Source organism: Callorhinchus milii, unplaced genomic scaffold (genome assembly GCF_018977255.1).
Source record: "Callorhinchus milii isolate IMCB2004 unplaced genomic scaffold, IMCB_Cmil_1.0 Scaffold7, whole genome shotgun sequence".
Taxonomy (NCBI): Eukaryota; Metazoa; Chordata; class Chondrichthyes; order Chimaeriformes; family Callorhinchidae; genus Callorhinchus; species Callorhinchus milii.
Window position 1 is genome coordinate 13,096,450 of NW_024704748.1, and position 23,876 is coordinate 13,120,325.

General features: G+C 39.6%; 1 protein-coding gene across 1 annotated transcript in view; it reads right to left on the reverse strand.

The window, feature by feature from the left end:
- Positions 1–23,876, reverse strand: part of zswim8 (zinc finger, SWIM-type containing 8) — a 65,582-nt gene that overhangs the window by 1,610 nt on the left and 40,096 nt on the right. The window contains exons 9-26 of the mRNA XM_007898189.2: positions 21,653–21,854; positions 20,252–20,427; positions 18,532–19,522; positions 17,692–17,823; positions 16,876–17,055; positions 15,800–15,983; positions 15,237–15,335; positions 14,503–14,627; positions 12,896–13,130; positions 10,341–10,493; positions 8,820–9,042; positions 8,058–8,347; positions 7,474–7,697; positions 6,399–6,890; positions 4,865–5,042; positions 3,562–3,732; positions 2,944–3,066; positions 301–479 (exon numbers count right to left, since the gene is read on the reverse strand). Of these exons, the coding sequence (XP_007896380.2) occupies positions 301–479; positions 2,944–3,066; positions 3,562–3,732; positions 4,865–5,042; positions 6,399–6,890; positions 7,474–7,697; positions 8,058–8,347; positions 8,820–9,042; positions 10,341–10,493; positions 12,896–13,130; positions 14,503–14,627; positions 15,237–15,335; positions 15,800–15,983; positions 16,876–17,055; positions 17,692–17,823; positions 18,532–19,522; positions 20,252–20,427; positions 21,653–21,854 (4,357 nt within the window). The remainder of the gene's footprint in view (positions 1–300; positions 480–2,943; positions 3,067–3,561; positions 3,733–4,864; positions 5,043–6,398; positions 6,891–7,473; positions 7,698–8,057; positions 8,348–8,819; positions 9,043–10,340; positions 10,494–12,895; positions 13,131–14,502; positions 14,628–15,236; positions 15,336–15,799; positions 15,984–16,875; positions 17,056–17,691; positions 17,824–18,531; positions 19,523–20,251; positions 20,428–21,652; positions 21,855–23,876) is intronic.

Sequence of the window (23,876 nt, forward strand, 5' to 3'; positions counted from 1 at the left end):
AAGAAGGCATTAATTGTTTTTTTGCAATAATCTAATGGGTGTTATTCCTTCATGTTTAGTTTTTAAATCAATAAAGTGAAAAAATGTAGGTCAAAATGTACTTCTCAATGGCACCAATCAACTCCATGCAATTTCCCCACAAACTTTATCAAATTTTCCAGCAATTTTAACCACAGTTGGCCTTGGTCATCACATATACAGCTGAACACGTTATTTAAGAAATGTCAAGTTGTGTGGAGCAATACAATAATCCAAATTTATGTGGAGCAATATATTTTTCATTCTGCACATTTATGTTACCTGCATGTACGCCTGCTGGCATCTCTGAACAAGCTGATGGAAGGCTGGGGTTCGGAGATGAGCATGTACATGAGCAGGATTAAGGCGCTGCAAAGCTTCCATGATTATTTCCTGCAGTACAAATGGACTCAGAACTCCTTTGGCTGCACCCATGCAGAACTGATAGACATAGTTTACACCTAATGACACAAGAGAAGAACATTTCTCCACATTATTATTCCATTAACTACACAACAGCAGTCATAGAGCACTCTGAACTCAGCAAAGATACACCAGCATTGGAAACAGTTGCATGCTTTACAACATTTTACTGCACTAGCACACATAATTCACAGTTAACATAAGTAACAATTTATCTTACAACAGGTTTAACACATTAAGAAGTTTATTTTTCCAGTCTACAAATTAAAATGTTTCTTTTGAATCTACTGTAATGACAGACCATGTTGGCAGAATATTCATCTCACTGTGTTAGTACATTTCAAAAGGAATTAGATAGTCATTCGTGAATGCTAGGGTGGGTGTTCAGGAGGGCTGAGATTGGATGGGACTAAGGACTTTCTTCATGCAGACCAATATTTGAAATATTAAATATTAAAAAAAATATTTGTACTAATATTTCAGAATGGTCATCCACTGGTGGCTTATACCACTTTAGGAGGTCAGTTATACATTTGTTCACTGACATTACATCTAATCGCTACCAAAATACATAATATATGCAACTAAAATGCTGAGGGGTGGAAACTGAAGTGAACACAGCCCCCACAGGTATAAACTTGCACTTACATAGCGCCCTCCACCCAGGGTAGGGTCTCAGAGTACTTAAGAGTGGGGGAGGGTGTATATACATAACACTACACAGAATACAAACAACTGCTGCTACTGTTGGCAAAGCGGCTCTGGACGAGCATGCAGCGCGAGCAGGACATGGGTCTCGCTCACCCCGAGGCCCTGTTGTTGATTGTGTGTGTGTGTGTTTGCGTCTGCGAGTGTGTGTCTCCGTGAGTCTCTCTGGGTTTGTGAGTGAGTGATTGAGTGTGTGTGTCTCTCTCTCCTCATCTGTGAATGTGTGTGTTCTCCATGCGTCTGTGAGGTGGCAGGCCTGGTGACCTCCTGGAGCCCCACTGTGTGCTGCAGTGCAATGGCTAGCTTCAATTCTACAAGAAGACAACACAATCAATTGCTCTAAAAACTGAAGAATTGAGTACAATTACACAATTAAAGAAGAGTGACCTCAGATATTTGCTCACCTAGATAAATATGTGTACCTCTTATAAAGGCTCTATACGCATTCTCTGCTTCTTCCACACCCCCCTCCAGCTATCGATTGTTTTATTCTGCCCAAAGGTTTTATAGGTTCATTGAGCAAAGTGTGAGGTTTATCATTTATCAGGTGTGTACCATCTAATAGGAAGATGACCTCTGGAGTTTAAGTAATGAATCCTCAGATCCTCAGAGCTACCAATGCACAAATTTATCGCACCATTGATCCTGGCTTACCACTCAGCTGAAAGCAATCAGTACTGTGAAGTACATGAACAGCAACATTGTCTCACAGCAATAGATTGCATTCTGCACAGGTAATTGCATTCTCCACTGCGCCTTAGGACGTCCTCCCGACATGAAAGGTGCGATACAATTGTAATTTTGTATTGTAATCTAACACTGGTACAAGTCTGAGTATATCCTCAGCAAATCAACTCCAGTCTCACAAGAACATTAGGATGTATACAACAGTTACAGCAAAACTCGGAGAACTAGTCCCTGGATTAAACTAGTCACCCCACCTAACTACCACTCAGTCGAGATCCCTCACCCCATCCTTCCCCCTTGCTCGGGTCCTGATCCCTGACTGTCCAGCGCTTTGGGACGTCCTCCTGACATGAAAGTTACTTTATAAATGTAATTTTGTTGTTGTTTGTTGTTGCCTATTCGAGTACTTTCTAGATACTGTACTTTGGATAACTCGTCTTCAGCCTCTCTGCCCCAACTCTCTGGAACTCCATCCCACAGTCCCTCCGCCTTGGCCCTTTGCTCGATTCCTACAAGACTAGTCTCAAGAACCTCCTCTTCGACCGTGCCTTTGATCCCCCTCCTGCCCCTCCTGATCCCAACCACCAGTTCGGGTGCGGATCCCTGACTGCCCAGCACCTTGAGACGTCCTCCTGACATGAAAGGTACTATACAAATGTAAGTTATTGTTGTTAGTCAATTCTGATTAGTCATTTGAGCGATTTCACTTGGGGTGACAAATTATCAGTTTCAATGTATAGAGTGACCAAAAAGTCATGATACCATTACAATGTCTTACAAGTCTTAAAGAAATGATTTTTTTAAGATAATACGGTAGTTATTGAGACTTTTTGGTCACCCTGTAGTTTCAACTCTCCTCCTACTTTTCTACAGATTTGATCTGCATTAGCTCTTCAGGTTAACCTGAATCACTTGGGCATCCAATTTAAATTACAATAATTTTACATGCATTCACTGGGCATAAACTCTAGAAATTGGATAAAAAAGGGTTAATTCTGGTTAAAAGCATATACTTTTGAAGAGTCCTAAATCTTCTATTTATTTTCTTTGTGTTTCAAATTACAGGAACTGTTCCAATTCCATCACATAAAACAAATCTTTCCTTACCCAATCTTGTTGCTAGTCCTAACAGCCATTTCACATCCTCCGTATAAGGAGGGCTCCTGGAGAAGTAATTATTTGGGTGGTCGTTATGAGCTCTTCGGCCAAGCATTTCCAAGGCCAACATTCCTGTAAAATAAAAGACCAGCAGTTTCAGAAATTACTGCAGGAACAAGTTTAGAAAACACAAACCAGTCTTATTGTCCACTGAAAACAAATCTTAATCGTGTCAATCATCAACTCACTGACTGGCATTTCAGCAAAGTAACCCAAAACTATAATAATCCTTAAAGTTGACAGCACCTTTCATGCCGGAAGAACAATTCAAAGCACTTCACAGGATATACCATCTAAACTGGAGTGACTGTTTTGTAGGCAAACTATCTGAAGACATCTAAAATGGATTTAGTCAAGTCTACCTGGCTTTTAGATCATCCCAGGCCCATTTTTTCATCTAATCTACATAACTCTTCTCCAGAAGTACAGGAAAATATAACCTTTATATTTATTTAGGGACAGATTTAGCCCAATGAGCACATCATTTTTTAAACCACACAGTGGAATAGTGCAGTATATATTTAGACAGTGATGTGGAGGTAGGATTAGTTGAATGTATTCACTTACCAACTCTGTAAGCTGAATGCAAGTAGTGGAGCCCTTGAGGGCTTACTGGTTGAGAGTGTTCATCCTCTGTGGGAAACGTTGAGGCGACTATAGAAGTGCCTTGTGGTGTTAAGGCAGGCAACGTTGCTCCTTGAATGGTCTGGAAAGTGGATCCAGCCTGTACACTGGCAACTATAGAGAGAACACATTCACCACGATATGTGCGGAACGAAATACTACAGCTGTAGTTTGTTGCGTCTGTTGTGTCATGAATTATTTGCTGCTATACGGACCTGTTGTTTAATGGGAGGCTGCCCAAGACTGATGTGCACTGATTGGCCTGAAGGAAACAACCATGATATAAAGGAGTATAACTGAGTTTCACTTTAGTGGTTCAGGGCAGTTAGAGTTTGTGTGAGAGCGAGTGCATGGTTTGCTCATCCAGGAAGGCCGAACTCCAGCCTTTGGTCATAAGTTGGTCGTTTGACATCCGATAAGGGCGGGTTTGAACCCTCGAGGTGGATGGTAGATATCAGGAACTCCCTGCGAGCTGTGCTATAAACCTAACACTTTAGATACTATAAAGTGCTATAAATAGCATTTAGCAAATTAGCAATTGAGTTACTACAATTGAGTTAAAGCTGATTAACTTTCAGACCTAAGAATACTGGCCTAACACCGGCATGCTTTGTAATGCTTTGCAAAGTGGCTTTGCGAATTTATAGATTTTAATCTTTTAAAAAGTCACTAATCATGACAATATTAATTAACCTGTTCTACGAATTGTACTTTCTTGTACTTTTTTTTAAAAGATCATTATCAGGATTATCGGGGGGGGGGAGAAAGATTATCTATGTCTTTAGATAATTTTAGACAAGTTTATTCTGAAATATTTAGCTTCAAGAGCTCCTTCCTTTACAGAATCTGCCTTCCAAGGGAACGGTTAAAGATAAGATAGTCACTGCATCTGACAGCAATTATCTGTGAAGCATTTCTGAGACCCGTTAACATTACAAGTGTTACATCAAATGCAAAAAAGATTAAAAGGGTGGTTAAACATTGTACTTCAGATCTGTGCGATGGAATAACAAATTCACCAGAGGGAGCCCTTGGTGGAAAACAAGATACACTTGTCAGGCTCTAACTCCATTCCTACATCTCTCACAGCTACAGCGTGCCACTGAGATCTGCTGAGAAAGAGCAAACTCAGCAAATGTTGATTGGAAGATCAGAGCGCTAAGTAACGGCAACTACCGCAGGGTTATGCTTTCTGCATTTTAGCAGGTTTACCAAAGCCTTGTGAGAATTCAAAGAGCTGACCTACCTGCTACAGTTGAGGTGAGCGGAATGCTCGGCTCCGATGTATACGGATGTACTGCCATTGATGCCATAGTCGGCACAGGAACTCCTGTGAACGTCACTGGTGCAGCAGCCATAGATGGATGAGTTGTGGTTGCGACTGTATAAGGATACTGAGCTCCAATGAATGCCGGGTGTACTCCCTAAACAAATAATAATTATTATTATATTATTACTCATTAAACAAATAAGAACACTGCTTACTTTCACTGCGTATATGCAATGAGTTCATGCATATGGTATACGTAGTGAATATCAGCCTTCAGGCAAATGCACACTGGTCAACTTAAAGTACCAATTCTCATAGGTTTCCCTTCTCTTTTACATACAAATTTTGGTCTTTCAGTAATCTCTTTACAGCATATTCTGTGAAGCGCTTTGAGACGTCTAGAAGACGTGAAAAGCGCTATATCAAATTCAAGGCTTATTATCTTTGTCTCTTATATTTGGAATGCTAGAAATAATCCACAGACATGTATGTTCCTTTTCCCAATGTTGTACAAGATAGGAGTGCTGGACATACCCGTACATAGAAACTCACAAAACTGAAAACTCAAAATTGATCCAAAGAAACTACCTGATTCATAATAAAGCAACATTTTTTAAGCAACGTTCAAGATGAAGCATCTGAAAAGGTTTGTACAAGTTCACCACCTTCACCCTTGGAGTCAGGTTATTCAAAATAACTAGTTTAAGTCAGTCAGAAACAAATAGGAATGTCTTAGAGCGAGAGATACTTGGGAAGTAGAAGTTTTCAGGGCTATGGCTAAAAGTTGGGGCCAAGAAGATTAAAAGATCTTCTAAAATTCAATAAATTTGTGGAACAGGCTCAATGGATTGAATATCTTCCTCCCATTCTGTGTTCCTAAATGTGCTGTGGTCCTTCTTGCATTAATTTACTATTCCCCCCCAACATTGAGATTATTCCCCCATTTCATTAATGTTATGGTGCCTTTTTGGCTGAAGCCAAGGTCTTTTTCAATGTGTCCAACGAATAAGAATAATCTGAAGCCCAAACCCATATCAAAACTTAATAACAATGTCAACTTGCATTTTTATATTTAGCAACTTTCATGCAGAAGAAAACAAGTTAAAACATGTACACTTTAAATCAACTGCTGCATAAGTTGATAATCATATAGGTAATTAGATAAGCAGTTTATATCCCTCTTGTGAGAAAGTGAGCATTCCATTCCAGACTGGGAAATATCCATGTGTAGGCAGTATACATGTGCCAAACTCTCAATTAGTCAGACATCTCCATGATTTAAAATGTTTAGCCATATTTCTCCTCACAATTTGCAGCTTGTGGACAAATTTGAAAGATCTGGCTTCTTTATTGAGTATAGAATACAGTAGGTAGAAACTGAGTTATATTTAAAACCATTATATGCATTTGGGATCTGCTCTGCAAATTTTCAATCAATCCTTTCATACACAAACAATTTTTTTAAAAAAAAAGACACTTTCACAACCTGCATTACACTGCACAGAATTACCTGTGGATAAGCCGCTCCAGGAACAGGGAAAACAGTAGGTCGAGGCACATGCTGTATCGGGTGTCCAAGAAACGCAGGATTACAGACAGGTATGTGTGTTTGGATGGTAGTGTACGGGTGAGTCATTGCAGGACTGGTTACAAAGCCCTGGGTGTGGGGATGTGCGATTGCTGTTCCAGCTATGGCATGCGGTTGGTACATGGTGGACCCAACAGTGATGACAGGCATGACTGCCGCTGCTGTTACTGTGGCCGCCACCGTGACGGTAGCTGATCCCTCAGTTAGACCAAGGCTTTCTGCAGTCCCCCTGCTCAGGTCATGAGATCCACGGCCACCTCCCGATCCGTCTCTCTGCTGCTGGGATCCGCCTACCGTTTGTTCGTAAAGCCAATACCACTGATGCGCCACCTCGAAAAGAACCTCTGGGTAAACACCCCCACCTTTCGCTGCTTCCTCAACTGCCATGCAAGCCTTCTCCAGCATCGTGTTATCCTTTGAAGATCAGGGAGAATGCAAGTGTTGGATTTATAAAGAAAATCAAATGTACAAGTGCCGAGATTATAAATTACAGTACCATCCTTAAATGGAACCAAGACTTTTACCAATCAGGATAAATCTTTACGTCTCCTTCTAGCTAGAAACTCCAAAATTAGGTTGATCTAAAATGAAAGAAAAAAATCTAGAGGAATACATTTGAGGAATGATGGAATCAGGCTCCAGATTTCTCACTAAAATTACATATTTATGATAAATATTTGTTCTTCTAGTTCTGAAACAGAAAGTCTCTTCAGACTGTTCTCCTTCCTGCTTTAACAACAAGATTACATTTGTATAGTGTCTTTCACGTCGGGAGGATGTCCCAAGGCGCTAAAAATGTAAATAAAGGAATGTTCATGCTGTTAAAATAGTTTACTGATTTACAAGTCTCTCAACACTAAATACTCAAGTAAAAGCATAACATTTAGGTGCTACACAGCATTAACCCTGTTTGTTTTAAACATTGATCACTCAGTTTGAATTTATTTGGAATTCTAAGTTCAGTGACTCTGATGTTAGTGTGAAGAACAACACATACCTGCTCCTTGCATTGAACCAATGCTCTTTGGATTTCGTTTGGGTTCAGAGCATGGGCATGGGGTAGACAACTCAAAGCCAACTCTGCTGCTGCTCGGACCATGTTAAGGTCCCGGGCACGAGACGCACGATCTGCTAAAGATGCAACTTCTGGAGGAGTGAGATGTCCATCCCAACATTCCACCAAAATATTCAACGCTGCACTACCAATCTCCATTGCCTGTCCTATTGGGTTCAAACAGAGTTTTAGAGTTCGTTACCAGGACATTCTGCAAAAAAGGAACAAATGTGACAATGTCCCTACCTATTTAGTGACAAACTTTGTCAGAGATCTGCAGGGGCTCAGGCCTGTAATTTTCTTGTCCATCAGTATTGAATTGGGAGATACAGCTCACATTGCTGTAACTGAGCGCTTCAGCACAGAGGGACACACATTAACAAATCTTTGGGTGCAAATGGAATATTTAAAGTCAACATTTAGCCAGAATTTTTTTTTTTTTTTCTCTTTGACAGTTCACCATTGGACATAAGTTAGGCTACAATATTCTGGGAAAAGGAAGCTAAGAGTGTTTTATTTTTTCATACCTGTAATCCAGGAGACATGCGAGGAATATGTTCTAGAGAGCCAGTTTGGGGATACAAAGTTGTGTAGGCCGAGTGCGTACAGCCCGATCTCAAACGCACAGAGGTGGAGGTTGCGCTGGGGTCCCTGGTGACCCCCGCTGGCTGACGGGTGAGTGAAGATGGATGTGCTGCTATTGCCACCAGCTTTAATAAGGACTGTCTTTGCAAGTTCAAAGTAGAAATGTGCTGCTGCTTCGGACGGCTGGTTGGGCACATGGGGAACATGACACTCTGGGCGCCTGCCTTTATATCTGAAACAGAAAGAAACTGGCTTCTGTAATCTCTGCAGGACACAATAACAGAGTTGCCTACAATGCTCAACGTAGGTGTGTGCATGAGAAAAGTTTTTTTAAATAAATTGGACCCTTAAATTCAATACATTTAGATTCAAATAAAAAGAGCTGCTGATTTTATAGCATTTGCACAGAAAAGGCCACATTATGACTGTCTTACGTCAGGGTCACATTTAGCAGCAAGTTTCCCACATCAGAGCAGTATCAGTAATTTCCGGTTTCTTGATTGCACTGGAATTTTAGCCTAAATTGATCAGCGTTGCCACCTATGAAAATCCAGATGAGCCAGGCTTCAAAGAAGAGATTGGATATTTTAGGGAACTGTAGAGACTTTGCAGTGCAATGGGGCAACTGCAATCAACTTGAAAGGCAACGGCGCTTCCACAGACCAATACAGATGGAAGTCCTTTGAACAGCTTGCACAAGTTACCTCCCAACGTCGGTGCTTTTGGTGCGAGCTCCTCCACTTGCTCTTCGGCTGCCGCTGGACGAGGAGGATCCCAGAGAATCGCTTGAGGAGCTGCTGATACTGTCGCTGTCCTGCCCTCTGCCCCAAGAGGTTGCTGTCCAACCTCCACGCAGGGGTCGGCGACTCAGGGTGGGAGAGCTGTCCGAGGTGGTCTCAGGAGCACTGCTGTCAATGCTGGCCATACCTTCAGGAAATAAAATGCTCACGTAAAAGAGAAGCCAAATAAATAACTTGCACTGTAGCACCTTATGTTGATGCTTCCCAAAGCTGGTCATTATCTTCAAGTATAGTGGCCTTTTATAGGTAAAATCTGCAGCCATTTGCCCCAGTTAGAGTCCCGCAAACATCAATGAGATGAAAGTACAATTAATTTAAACGGCTTAAGTCTCTTTTTGAATCGTGCCATAGTATCTCTAACCTCCAGGACTTCAACCCGTTTAAAATACGTCACCTGTGAAAATGCAGAATTCTGCACTGGAGTTTCAGCCTAGATTGATCAGCGTTGCCAGCTATGAAACTACCAGATGAGCCAGACTTCAAAGAAAAGATTGGATATTTTGAGTAACTGTAGAGAGACTCTGCAGTGTAGTGGAGCAACTACAATTATGAAGAATGTATGTAGCGAGTCAGAGAGCACACATTCTTTCACATAACTGGAGCAGAGATTGAAATCCAGCCCCACCTTGTAGGATGAAAATCACTTCGGGCTCCAACCTGCAAGCCTCCTGCATTTATTTAGCGTGTAGTAAAGTCACAGAAAATTGCCATCATATTCAGTTTCAGCTATAAAATCAATAGTCAGATTGCTGCTCATCGATGACAGCATTGCACAACTTTGCTGGGAGGAAAGAACCAGATGGAAACATTATGAGGTGCAGTACTTCATAATGTGCACAAGGTGGCAGAATTGCAGCTGAATCCAGGCCAATTTCATTAAGTGGCATTCTAGGTATTAAGACTCAGGTCTGCAGTAATTATTCTGCAGATCTCATACCTTTTTAAACCAGCCATAAATATACGTGGCAGAGATGACATGCAGACACATCAATGCCAGATTTTGTGAAGGTCTCAGAGTGCCCCTTGTAGGAGGCGTATAACAATTTTAATGGGATTGAAAAAGTAAATGCAGGACAACACTTTTGAATGTACCAATACAACAGAACTAAAGAACATAGTGGCAAAGGGCAATTTCAGGACAGACTCCAGGAAGCATTTATTTACTACGAAAGCAATTAACAATTGGAACAGGGCTACCAAGAAAGGTGATTGAGGCCAGAACACTGAATTCATTTTAAAAAAAACCTTGATCCTGAGGTGGGAAGACGGTAGAGTAGGTAGGTACTCTGGAAGGATGGATCAGATTCACTTAAAGTGATAAATCAAGCAGGATACAAAATACTAGAAGCCAAATCCAATTAGAAGCAATACAGATTGCATTCAGAAATAAAAGATTGAATAATCCATCTTCAAGCTCATAGTTACCCGTGTGCTTTTTCTTCTGTCTTACTGGTGACCCCCAACACCTGCCATTATATCCACCTCTGCTCCCGAGCGTCAATCGGCTTGGTATTTTCCCCTCTTGTTTGAACGTGCTAGATTCATTGACAGGCTCGTTGGAGGCTCGCTGAGTATTCTCTACGCACAAAATAAAAAACAAGACAGTAAAATAAAAGCGACACAAAGTCTCTTCATGCAAGACCTCAGAAACATACACTGGAAGAAAAGAGCTGTCAGGATTTGTGTTCAATTTGTTAACAGTTGATACCTTACCTTTGGATACCTTACTACAATAACATCTTCTTTCTCCCCCCCACAAATTTAATACTTTTTTTTAAAGTACAAATTTGGACACTGTGGTATATTGCAATTCTTCTCCTATCCCTAAAGCACCTCACTTGACTCCCTCTCTAACCTTAATTAGCGCAGACGTTGATGGAACAGTTAATAGGAATGTATTCTGTACAAGAACTCCAATGGGAACCTTAGCCTGTGGATATTGAAATCAGACACAAACAGCCTATAATCTAGTCTCAATGCAGTGCAATTTAAATCACCCAGCCTCCCCACATTCAAAAAAAGCATAACGTACTGATACAACAGTGATGCAACTGTTCCTTTTCTGAAATCTCACAAAATTCTCATTCACATTTCAAACATTGTACAGATCAAAGGTGCTTTGCCCTTACATCACGGGAAATCAAATTGGGATTCGGCCCAATTCTGTTCCAAACATTTTCATTTCCTTTTCCTCCATCATGACACATTTCTTCCGCTGGAAACGGGACAGCGTGCTCCGAATCCTGACTGACTCTTGATTTACATACAGAGGTCTTGAAGTTGAAAAGATCTTAGCCCTGACATAGGCCTTGATTTCACTTCCAACCAAAACACACAGAATGCTCTTCAAGAGTTTCATTCTAAGGCCATAAAATATTGCATTGAAAATCTATTATTATGGGCAAGGTGAGATGACATAATGAATCAAGGAGCTCACCATCCTAGATTCATTTATGGATTTTAAATGAAGTACGTAGTCTCTACAAGCTTAAAACTTCAATTCAATGCACATCTGATCGTTTTAAATACAAATGAGACTATGAATCTAGAGCATCTCTGGATCAGTTTTGAGCAGAGATATTGAATGTGATTAGCTTTGTGTAAAATTTACATGTGAAGATCATTCACACAGAACAGGTTTATATTAAAGAGCAGCTGGGAGTAAACTTTAAATAATTAAAGACCAAGAGTTTTACGTAAAGAGAAAACCAGTTTACATTTATGTTACAAGATAGTCCTACTGTAATTTTCTTACAAAACCTACAATCTACCCAATATTTGTAGATTAAAACCCTGCAGTATGTCCTGTAGATGGATTTCACTTTCCCTAGTCTCCTTAGACAAAAAAATTAAACTAATACAAAGAATTAGGATTTCAGTATCTACATTCCTTCTCTTTCCCTTTTTATGAAGTGGTGAGGTCGATAAGATTCAGGGAAGCTTTTGGAAGGAATTTTTGCACCTGACTGTGTGGAAGATCAGTTTATGTAAGCCTTTTCTTCCAGCAATACGGACAGCATTCAATAGTTAAACTTCTACATTACGGAAATGACTAAAATAGTCTATCATTAAAATTGCAAGGAATTCAGATCAAGGGCCATTGATGGTAAGATCACCCATTTAAATTACTGTATTCATGGTAGGTTGCTCTGCTCACCTTAGGTCTCAGTGTACCCAACGATTTGATATTAATTAGACCACTTAATTAACTGGTATATATACTCATAGTCGATTACCAATTCTTTTAGCTGAATTAGTATTTTACAACTGAAGAACTGCAAGTCAAAATTGGACTGGTAGATCGTTTTATTTGAGTCTTGTAACCTTCTAAATTATTCAGAAGAGTTGTTCCAAGAACAGTCTCCAGAGAGCTCACAGGACATTTCATTTGGCTCACGACGTACTTGTTCGAGCTAGCCTGACAGTTCTTCCAAAGGGCAAGCCATGAGATGAACTCTGGCAGACAAGACACAAGAGAGGCTCTGCCTACACATATACACACAGGGCTTGTTGATTATTAGTTAGTACATTGCACTATTTATGCTCTTAACGTCAATGAATGCTCAAGCCCATTGTTCTTTGCTGTACAGAGAATGATATTTGGGCAGAGGTCGAAGACATGATGCAGCATTGTTATAGTCAAAGATATTGTACTGTATTTACTTAGAATTATACGACACGGAAACAGGCTGTTCAGTGTTTTATATGGCACATGAGCTCCCATCCCTCTTACATTCCACTTTATTCCCTTCGCCTTCTTGTATGCATCAAGTTTCCTCTTAAATATTGATGCTTTCAGCTCGAATCACAGCTTTCAACAGTGAGCTCCACGTTCTCACCACTCTTTGCATAAATACAGCTCCTCCTAAACTCCCTTTTACATCTGCTATTGGCTATCGTATTATAATATATATATATTAAAAAGTTAAAATCTTTTCGGAACCAGATAATTTGCAAAAGAAACAAAATGGAGTTCATACCCTGGGTGGTTCCTTCTTGGAAGCTCTCTGCTGGCGTGCTGGGAATAGGAGCAGTCACACTAGCTTGCTGAGGTGCAGACGTGCTTGCTATTTGCTGAACGTTGGAAGCTGCCTGAGAAGCATGTTTCGATGGAGATTTCTGACTGGATGCTTGCGGTTTACTCGAAGAGTAAAAGGAGCTCAGCGTCTGAGGCTTATGAGTTGTACTCTCTCGGTCCAACAGCTTGTCCAGAATCTGTAGACAATGTCCAGCGCAATGAGATCAGGTTTCTCTACAAATAAGAAAATCCTACTCACGAAACAACAATAGATATAAAGTGGTCAAAAAACATGCATCCCTTTCAATAAACCTCCAGTAATAATGCAACTATGTTAAAGAATTTGAAATTTTTAACAGTAGAACACAAAGCTTAGACACATCACAGAAGTGACAATTAATCCTTGGGAGTTCAATGCAGGTTACTGACTGTGCTTCTTTGGGCCTGGGAGGAAGGCAAAGTCTACAGAGGGCTGGGAAAACTCAGTTCACAAGATGATATGATAAAACATTAAACTTTGCAATTTGCCCAAAATTCTCTCAGGATTCTCCAGCGATAAATCACTAAAACATGCAAGCACTATTTTCTCCTCCTCTGACAGTATTTGAACCATGAATTGGATAGAAATTCAGTTTTTTCAGTAAACTCCCATTATCCCTGCTAGCCATGGTGGTGTCAATATGATTTGCATCTCATTTAAAACAAATTCCAGCCATCCTTGTTCCAACATGAATCATTCATGATGACTTAGTGTGAAGATAAAAATCACACTGGAGTTAGGCATTTACTCTCAATGAATCAATTTATTTAAAATATAGAGATGTGAAGACAAATTCACACTCTGCAGGAAATTTGGATACTGTGCACAGAGGAGTAAATCTTGAGAAAAACACATTTCGCGTTTAAAACTAAACTAGATCAGATCAGGGACAGAACTAGCTTGTGGTTGCTCTGTTCTTAAATCAAGAATGCAGACAGATATGTTAAGAAAGAACATTCAAATGCAGATTGCTCCTGTCAATTACATGCTCATTTCTAACATTGCTGCAAAGAAGTGATGATGGTCCATACAAACTAGGGCAAAGTTCTTTCTCATTATGCTTCTGGTGCTACTTCCACAATGTCCAACAATACCTCACATCTAAATCAGCATTGTTACAGAATTAAGACTGATTTTCAAATCTATTTATCAACTATAGTAACGTTTACGTACATTTAAAACAAACAACAACAATTACTACTCGTATTTATACAATGCCCTTCAGGTAGGGTACCATTTCAGAGCACTATAACACTTCAACTGAAAATTTTCTTTAAACCTTTAATTTTTACTGACATATCTTAACATGACACCAGTGTAATACAAATTTATTATAAATGGACACACTGATCACTCAAAACTTTTTCTTATTTGGTGAGTGACGGTTCAAGCTGTGGTAAACCTGTCTGGGCCCCACTATAAAATGTGGGTGGGGGAGTTGGGAGAGAGAGGGTGAACGTCAGAGAGGTGGTGGACGACATACTACACTTGATCTTGGCCAAGAACTGAACTCTCTGTTGGCACCGTACCTTTTTTAGTTTAGCCTGATCGTCTTTGTACGTGATCATGAGAGCAAGAGCCAGATCTCCTTTTTCTCTCCGAGTGCCTTCACATAACAAAGGGTGCTCTGCCTCACTTACTGTGGTCTTCATACCTTTAAGAAACAAAGAAACTTGCATTTTTATAAAGTCTTATCAAATATCTCAAAACACTTCACAAATAATTACAGCAGCATTTACGATTTTGTGTTTTGTGGACTCACTTATAAACACCCGCAGGCATGTGCACAGGTAATGTACCACAAACTGCCAGGGGTTGAATAACCAATTAATATAATCTAAAGGAGTGCTGGCCACAACTCAGGGAGCCTACACCATTTGTCCTGCTTCAAGGTTATAATAAACTCCAATGATACTGGCTGCAAGATATCAACATTAACCATTTACTCATAATCAACTCATTAGTCGATGGGCCAACTTCAATAGGCTTAAACAAAACACTATAATGTGGAAATTAAACTATAAAATGACAGATTCGGTACTTATTTAAAGAAACTTTATATGATGCCAGGTCCAAATAGTTTGGTATAAATTCATTCACAATCCGTCAAATATTCAGCTTCTTATGGTTCCACTAGCTACAAGTAGATTTCGCCCACAAAATATAGAGTATATTCTGTGCTTTGAGACGTCTCGAAGATGCGATAAAGCGCTATATCAAATGCAAGGATTATTATTATATGGAGAATGAAATGTCTACATACCCAGTGCAGCAACAGCTGCTTCAAAGCCAAGTTCCTCATCTCCCGGCATCTCATTATTGCGATTGCGGCTTGGAGGCCTCGATCCAGTCGGTGAAACCACTGTAGAGACAAATGGGTCTCGCAGTTTCATTTGGCTATTGTTTCTGATATTGTACTTGGAGAAACTTGGGCACTTTTTAAATAAAATTCATAGAAATGAAATACTTGTTCCCAAAATTCAACCTCCGCTCTCTTGATTCCAAAGTCTTGATCTAATATGTGTGTGCCTACACTCAAGCACTCACTAATATATTAGAAAATGACTTGCTTAGTTGATGTTAAACTCGGGGCTTAAAAGCAAGGAGATTGCAAGGAGCTTGAGCAAGCCTCCACAATATACAATATGGAAAACAATAAGTTGCAAACAGAAATCGTGTGATGACTTGATTTCAACGCAACAAGAAACTGAGCAGAGGTAGAGTTTGAAAAACAGTATTTTTCTGCACTAGTCGTTCAAAGTAAAAGCTCACTGACGTAGATCTATAAGAATGAAGGAACACTCACTGTTGGAGTCTTAGCATTACCTGGCGTGCACAAGACATCAAAGATGAAGCTGGCCAGCATCAATGGCAGCACAGGCCTGTAATCACAGAAGTTTCCTTCCCTCAGTTGTTCCGCCCTTTCTCGAATAGTATTCATCTCATTAATGCCTAGTGGAATCTTCTTTAGCAAAGCCACAATTTCTGATTCCTGGTAGGCAAGCTTGACCTGGAACAGTGAAGTGCTGTGAAGATGTATACTAGTACACATGCATCATCACATAAAGGTTAAGACTATGTTTCAGTCTATTTCATCACACAAAAAACTAAGGACACATTTAGAAATGCATGGGCATCTTACAGATACATTAAGGATATATTAAGGACACCTGATTATATTTCCTTTTCAATTCCAACATATCTATTTTTATTTCAGAGATGCATTTTCCACATGTACACACTGGTTATGGTCTGATCTGAACTGCTTCTATTATTTTTCCCCTTTGACTGGTGAGCTTGCTTTTGTTTTACAATTTGAGAATCCTGGCAAATAAAATGATATTGTTTGATTTCCTTATAAAAACTTGCACGGTGGTATATCCAATCTATGAATTCCCACATGTATCGGTGACACTAATATATGGAGTTTTTTTATAAATTAGCTCTTTGAACATGAACTGGAATTTCCTGATACATTTTTCGCCTCCCAGATTTGTACATACGAATTTACTATGGGTGCTGCAATAGCTGATATAATCAGAAAATGCAGAAGGGAACAAAGAGTCTAATCTAGTATTAGTAATATTCATCAGCTGTAATTAAACACTTACAAAGTCCTGGAAAGGCAACATACACACATTCCCAGTACTTGTGTTTAACAACTTGTACTTTATACAACACTCTTCACATGCTTAAAGAAATTGACAAATGTAAAGCAGCCGAAAAGACAGGTCATTGTTGGTGCATTTTGTGAATTGTAAAATATTGTAAGTTTGACTATAAAGACAGCACTGCAATCTTAAAACTATTAAAAAGGAAAAATGTTTTCCATGTTGAGTTATCGCAAAGGCATGAAAAGGCATTAAATCAAATGCAAGGACTATTATTATTTTTCCCCTCACCTCCAGGGCCTTCGTGGATGCTGGTGGTCGCTGCAGTTCCAGTGAAAACATTCCTATACAGTAGGCTAGATTGTGGAGCTCTTGCCTTTCACTTAGGACTATTAACAAGAAGGCAGCTTTAGCAAGAGTATTGGTAGCAATTAGCGTCTGTTTGTGAGTCGAAACTTTATTCTTTTTGCCCTGCAAGAACAAATCAAAGTTTTTTTAATAATTTTAAAAAGTCCAACATCTTGGTGTTGACATCAAAAACAGATTCCTTTAATTTATCCTCGTGAATTTTATCTCGTCTTTCTGACATGTCAACTGAAGCAAACATACCTTGCAACCAGAATACACAATGCAAATAAAGTGCAGTTATAACCAAAAACTGCAACTCAGATAATACGCACAATGAGAGCATGCTGTAATCATTTAGGCTGCCATACTTCAGCACTAGGTTTACTAGGTGTAAAATGAATATTTAACATCTTAATACAATACAATTGACACTTATACAGCACTTTTCAGGTTAGGCAGATGACTGAAAGCATTTCCAAGACTCAAAAATACTATCACCAAAATAGCAGCATACAGTTTAAACATCCAGTCCACATCATGTTCATTCACATCTTTTAAATATTTTATTAATGGACATTGCACAGGATTTCAGATGTATATAATAAACTGAATTACATCCCAAGTGCAGAATTTCTACATTTCATAAATACTGCATTTTTGAGAACTTGTTTCGCGTTAATTTTTCTTTCACTTGTAAATAAATTTGTTAACCAAAACAGCTTCTGTGCGAATCAATGGGATATGAGCACTTAAATTCACCTTTGTTTGTGGCTGCTCTACTTTCAGGTCAGGAGGATTAGCCAACAGGTCCCTAGCGAGGTCAACGGCCAGGCGACACGCTTCATTGTGGTAGCCATGAGCGTACAGTGCTTCTGCACAGGCAAACAAGACCTTAAAAAAATATACACACAAGTGTTAACACACTCACAAGTACCAACAAACACAGCTGACAATTCAGACAAAGCAGGGTAGCATTTTGGAGTGCTTAACAGTGGTGGAGTCTGACCCTGAGCCAGGGCTAGAGGGAGGGGGGAGGTGACTGCAAGCACGTCAAAAAGGAATGTCTTTTGGCAGGATTTCAAAGTGGGGAGGGAGGGGGCAAAACAGAGGGATTGAGGGAGAGAGTTTCAGAGTTTCGGGGAACAATGGTTGAAGGCACGGCCACCGATGGTGGAGTAGAAAGGATGAGGGACGAGCAGGAGGCCGGCCAAGCAGATGTAACAGCTGGGGGAGTTGGGGTTATGCAAATCAGATAGTTGGGGAGGTGCGTGGGCATGAAGGGATTTGAAAATGAGTGAGAGGATCTTGAAATCAAAGCCGATAACGGTTTTGGCTGTGTGGGGCTCGAAACAATTTCTCTAATCCAAGGACAGCCAATTATAGCTCGCTCACTGCTGCCTCAGCAATGTTAATATGCAGTACGGTCTCAGTTCAACTTTCCATCTGCAATAAGTTACTTCAGATAATGTAATACAAACAAAAGATTGAACTGGGATGTTTCTGGTCTCCTTGCTCATGTAGCTTAGTATTGCACTAGAATGTACATTGACCATTATGTCATTGGAAAGTTCCTGAACTTTTACTTCAAGCAGCATTTACCTCCATTCTGTTTTCTTGCTCAAGTGGCTTTAAGCCAGTAAAGATGTCTTGCTCCTCTTCATTATTCCCCTCTTGTTTTCCCTCCTCTTTAGCCACTTCCTGAGGATTAAGGTAATAGACCTGATAGTCATCCTCTCCTACAGCAGGACTATCTGCTGCTTGTGGACCCAATGTTTTTGATTGAGAGTTCACTTCTGCAAGAGCCTCGTCCTCCCCATTACTCATCTCAACACCCTCTCTACCTTCTCCCTTTGGAGCAACATTGTTCGTCTCATTATCAAGATTCTCAACAAAGAAACCCTCACTCTCATCATGATATAGATCCTTGTAATTGCTGGTTGGACTATCTTCATAGAGAAAAGTATTGCAAGCTTCTGCTCCTAGTGCAAGATTGCCATCATCAAGACCAAGTTCTGCCAGGTCTGGTTCCAATGAGCTGTCCTCACTGCTTGTCCTCCTTTTCCCTGAATGTTTGCTGGTGGAACATTTCCCCTGAGGTAGTTTACACTTGTTTGTATTCAACTTATAAACAGGCTTGTCAGCTTCGGACGACAATCTGCTCACGTTGTTCCTAGAAGCATCAGAGGTAGCTTTCCTTTTCATCATACTATCCTTGGGTCTAACAGCAATTTCCTGCGAGCCTCTGCTTTTGTCAGCAAACTGTATTGCTGTGCCTGCAGCCTCCTGCCCTTGAGGCTTAGGTGTTGTACGACCAGCCTCACAGCTAGGTTCAGCATTCTGTATTTCTCCACAGATCTTGGTAGCTTTGTGCTGCATGGCTTTTGCCCAGCAGAATGTGTTCTTTTTCTCAGCGCTATTGTAGGTGATGCCTGGAATAGGGAACGCCTCTTCCCAGCTGAAATAGCAAGCTTCAATCCCTGGTTTAAAACCCTGAAAAAGTTTATCCAGCGACTTGCGATGCTGACCTCTCTTGACAATTTCTATCACCTTCAAGTGCCATTGCCTGAGCTGTGAACAGAGTTCTTTCCTCCTGCGAATATAAAGATAACATGTCAGAGAACTAAAAGTAAATAATTATTTTAACAAACAATTTAGGATTTTGTGAGAAAACAATTTAAAAGCAAAAGTCTACTTGCAGATTTTGCGGCAATGTATTGGTTGAACATTTTTCGCTTGTTTATTAAGTGATATTTTATACCTGACCAAACTAAAGCCTGTTAAAGGGTCATGGAAGAAAAGTTTGCCCATCTGTCTCTTTCAGATACTATGATCAGGTTCTTTAAATCCCTCTAAGGCCTGATTACGCTGAGTGTATACTGTGAAATTTAACCTGGCAACAGACACATGAAAGTGAGATCAAGTGTAAATTTGCTGAGCTTCACCAAACAGCTGCATAGTCAAATCAACGGGATCAGACTGTATTAAGGGTCATTCCATTGAGGCAATTCTCTTCATCAACAATACAGAAACAGCTGTGAACTTATAAAATGCCACTTTCAGAAGCGTTCACACATACTCAACAGAAAACATTCTGCAGCTACTGCACATTAAGAACTCATCTGACCATATAGTTCGAGTTTTGCATTGTCAAAGCACCTTCTATAATGATTTGGGTCTCTCTTCAAATTTATTAATTACTCTTCTGTTCATCTTTCTTGAAACTGGAACTAAACCCAATCCCCAACTCTTTGCCTATAAAACTAGAAATCATGAATTCAACATCAAACCCATTTATAAAAGAATTTTTGCCTTTATTTACCTCTGAGGACTCATAGTAGGGTCCAAAACAGCTAATCTCCACAAAACCACCATCTCATCACACATGCTGGCACAGGCATGAGCTGCCACTTCGGATTGGCCATTGCTGCGACCTGTATGACCACTGGCACTGCTGTGGGAAGCAGATGTTCGGACACTGTACCACCATCCAATAATCTACAGAATGAGAATAAGATTTGCTGAAGTTAAGACTTTACCATAAAGGTGACCTTTAATATAATATTTTAAACTATGCAAACCCGAATTTAGATACCTTCAAAATATATGCTGAGTGAAGTAAAACACAATCAGTTTCCACAGGCATTGATTGCCTAAAATTGATGAAATCATAAGATTAACAAGACAAGATTGTGATTATGATCACATGAAGATTCAGCTTTTTTTTGACATAATAAGCCAGTTGATGCACATGGTCTCCTGCCACTAAACCCAAATTTGAGCTATGATTTGGTGCAAAACAAAAAGGCTTCAATAATTCAATGCTATTTTTCTCTATTAAAAATTGAATCTCTTTTTATCAGATTTCTATTAAAATGAAATCTGATAAAAAGTTACGTTCATTGGTTTAGTAAAATACAAACATTAAAAGTATAATGATTGTTCTTCAGACTGAGGAGGGGGCAAAAAGAAAAGGGGGTTAAACAGTCAATCTTTCAGGTTGTCATGTTAGTTAATAATAAAGACTTGTCATACCACTGCCATACGCTTTTTACTAGTCTTCCTAAAGTCAAAATATACACAAGTGGTAAGGTTTTACAGATCCCTGCTTCAGATTATCCAAATGAATAGTGAGATACAAATGTCCATTTAACAGGGCACCGACTTTGACATTCATCACAGTCACCTTGCATTACTAATCACTGGAACAATCACTTTATTTAATGACAAGGAAGTCTGAATTTATTTCTTGTTTGAACAGTATGACCCACAGATGGTCAGTATTTTGGTTTTCTTTTTGGAACTGAAATAATTACGCATGAACCTGGTCCTGATATAGAGACTCATTTCAGTTGATTTAAATAAAGGTCGTTACAAATTGGGACAGGGAGGAAAGGAATTAGAAGTGAGACTTTATAAGCTTACATTGCTCATCCCTATCATTTCAGGAGAGAAACAAAAATTGGATTTATGGGACTACCACATAATATTTATTCAAAAAGATGTACAAGACAAATAATGATACCTGTGGTAAGTAACTTACAAAGCTGAGCTGCAACAAGACACTCAGGGAAAAGTGGCACCTTTCCAAAACCGTAGCATCAGAATATAAATATAGTTTTGGACCTATAGTTTTGATTTCTACAAAGCAGTGAATGGACAATGTCAATAAAGTTGGTTTAACAGGATAAGGAAAATTGGACTGTAGTAACTATTACCATACCTGCTCGTAAGTCAAACATTGATCTGTAAGAATTTCAAGCAGGGGAGCTGCATTGCTATCACGGCGTTTGAACATCTCTCGGACAATTGATAAAAGATTCCAGATGCCTTCGGGCTCTCTTCCACGAAGGGGTCGTAAGAGGCAAGCCCACTCAGCCGCAGCTGGTGGCTCAGTTGAAGACAGATACAAGGAGTTGACATCACTGCAATGTAAAACAATTCAAATAAACTGTTGTGTGTTGTGTATCCATCTTAACAAGACAATTAAAAGGTGCTCAAAATATTGATGTGAAATTTAAATGCATCCATCAAACATCATCTCAATAAAAAGGTCGCAGGATTTCCAAAGATCTGACTGCAACCCATCCAGTATATATCGTAAAAAAATATTGCCTAAAAAAATCTACGGTTATATTAATATTTTAAAAATCATGCACTTGAAAAAAATTAAGTGGTGCTTACAAATTAATGGCTTGGTTTAGTCTGTAGTTTCTCTCATTTTATTGCAGGACCTTCAATGAGATTTTTATTGCAAGAGGAACTGAAACCATTACACCCATCACAGAGGTAACACAACATTTACAATCATCATATGGAACATAACTGTCATAATCAGCACTTCCTACCATAGTTAACAACAAGTTTGACAACATATTAAATTTGGTCATGTGAGGAATCGCTGTGCTGAATGTTAGCAAATACTTCTAATGATTTATCGCCCATGAGGTTTCTTTCTTAATACATAGACCCTTCCCTCCCCTATCGTACCTACTGATTCCCTTTCATGGACATATTGTCTGCTTCAGGAGTCCCACGTCTATTTTGTCTGTTTTCATACAAGGTCACAAACCGTAATCAGCTTCTCCCACCCACCCCCATTCAAAGCAGCTTAGATCAGGACCTGAAAGAGGCAGGGCTCAAACCTTTCCTTCATCACCCCATGGTTCAGTCACTCCTTCATTAACAGATCAGTTAATTTCACTGTAGCTGGTAGAAAATTCTATACAGTGGCCCTTGATAACAACAACAACATTCCATATAATGCCTTATCACATCGTTGAGACGTCCCAAAGCACTTTACAGTATATCTTGATTCATTCACTGTGAGGTGGACTGACTGCATATTTTGGGGCAAAACGCAGCACAATAATGGTACATTGCATTCCACCCGCAAAATATATGGTCAGTGTATTCTGCGAAGTGCTTTGAGATGTCTTGAAGACGTGATAAGTTGTTATATCAAACGCAAGGATTATTATCCTAATGTTCCAAAAATAGCTTTGGAGTGAATGACCAATTTAATTTTATTTTGATAGCTGGTTTCTACTTGTTGGCGAATTCAAAAGGAGGAGGCATAAATATAAGAACCCTAGTATCAGATCTAAAAGGGAGTTCAGAAGGACCTTCTTTATGTCCACTCCAACAATACATTTTACTACGTTTCACAAAAGCAGATGCCATTCTTTAAGCCTTCTAGGCAAGAGACAGCCAAATTATTGCCCATTAAGTGTTGTTGAATTATGTAGACTTCCAGGTACTTGGCTTCATTTTACAGCACACTTACATTGGCAAAACTACATTAGGAAGCAGTTCTACAAAGCTGGCTCTGATCCCAGACATTGTAGATACCATGTTGTTTAAATCACAAAGCATATTTCATGCCAGCCAGAATACAAAAACTGCACAAGCTCCCAATGGTAGTGCTTCAAAGTTCATATTCACAATCACACATGTGGCTACCAGGCCTTTCCCATTGGTGGTTAAGGTGCATATAGGTCAGCCAGTTGCTGATGCTGACCTGTACAGGTGGGTTGAGCCACTCAGTTAGAAAAAAAACATGACATAGTTTTAACGCCAAGAACAGTTTCCCCTCACAATGCCGTTGAGGGAGATACTTCCTCCAGACATCTGCAGAAGCAACCTCTTTTGATGTTGAGCAAAAAGTAACTTTTGCTGCTCTAATGCTAGATTGCCATTGCTCACAATAATGAATCAACACTACTAGAGTTTTGAGTGCAAAACATTCCAGTAGTTGGGACTTAATTTAATTCCAGACGGCACACTGATATTTGTGCTGCAAGTTCCCACATACAACCATTGAGATGAATGACCAATTTATCTCAAAGATTGTTGGTCAGGACACACTTAAAATACACAAATTGAAACCATGGTAACCTTACTCAGAGGAATCAAACACATTGTTGCCCTAACAACAGCAGTAAAAC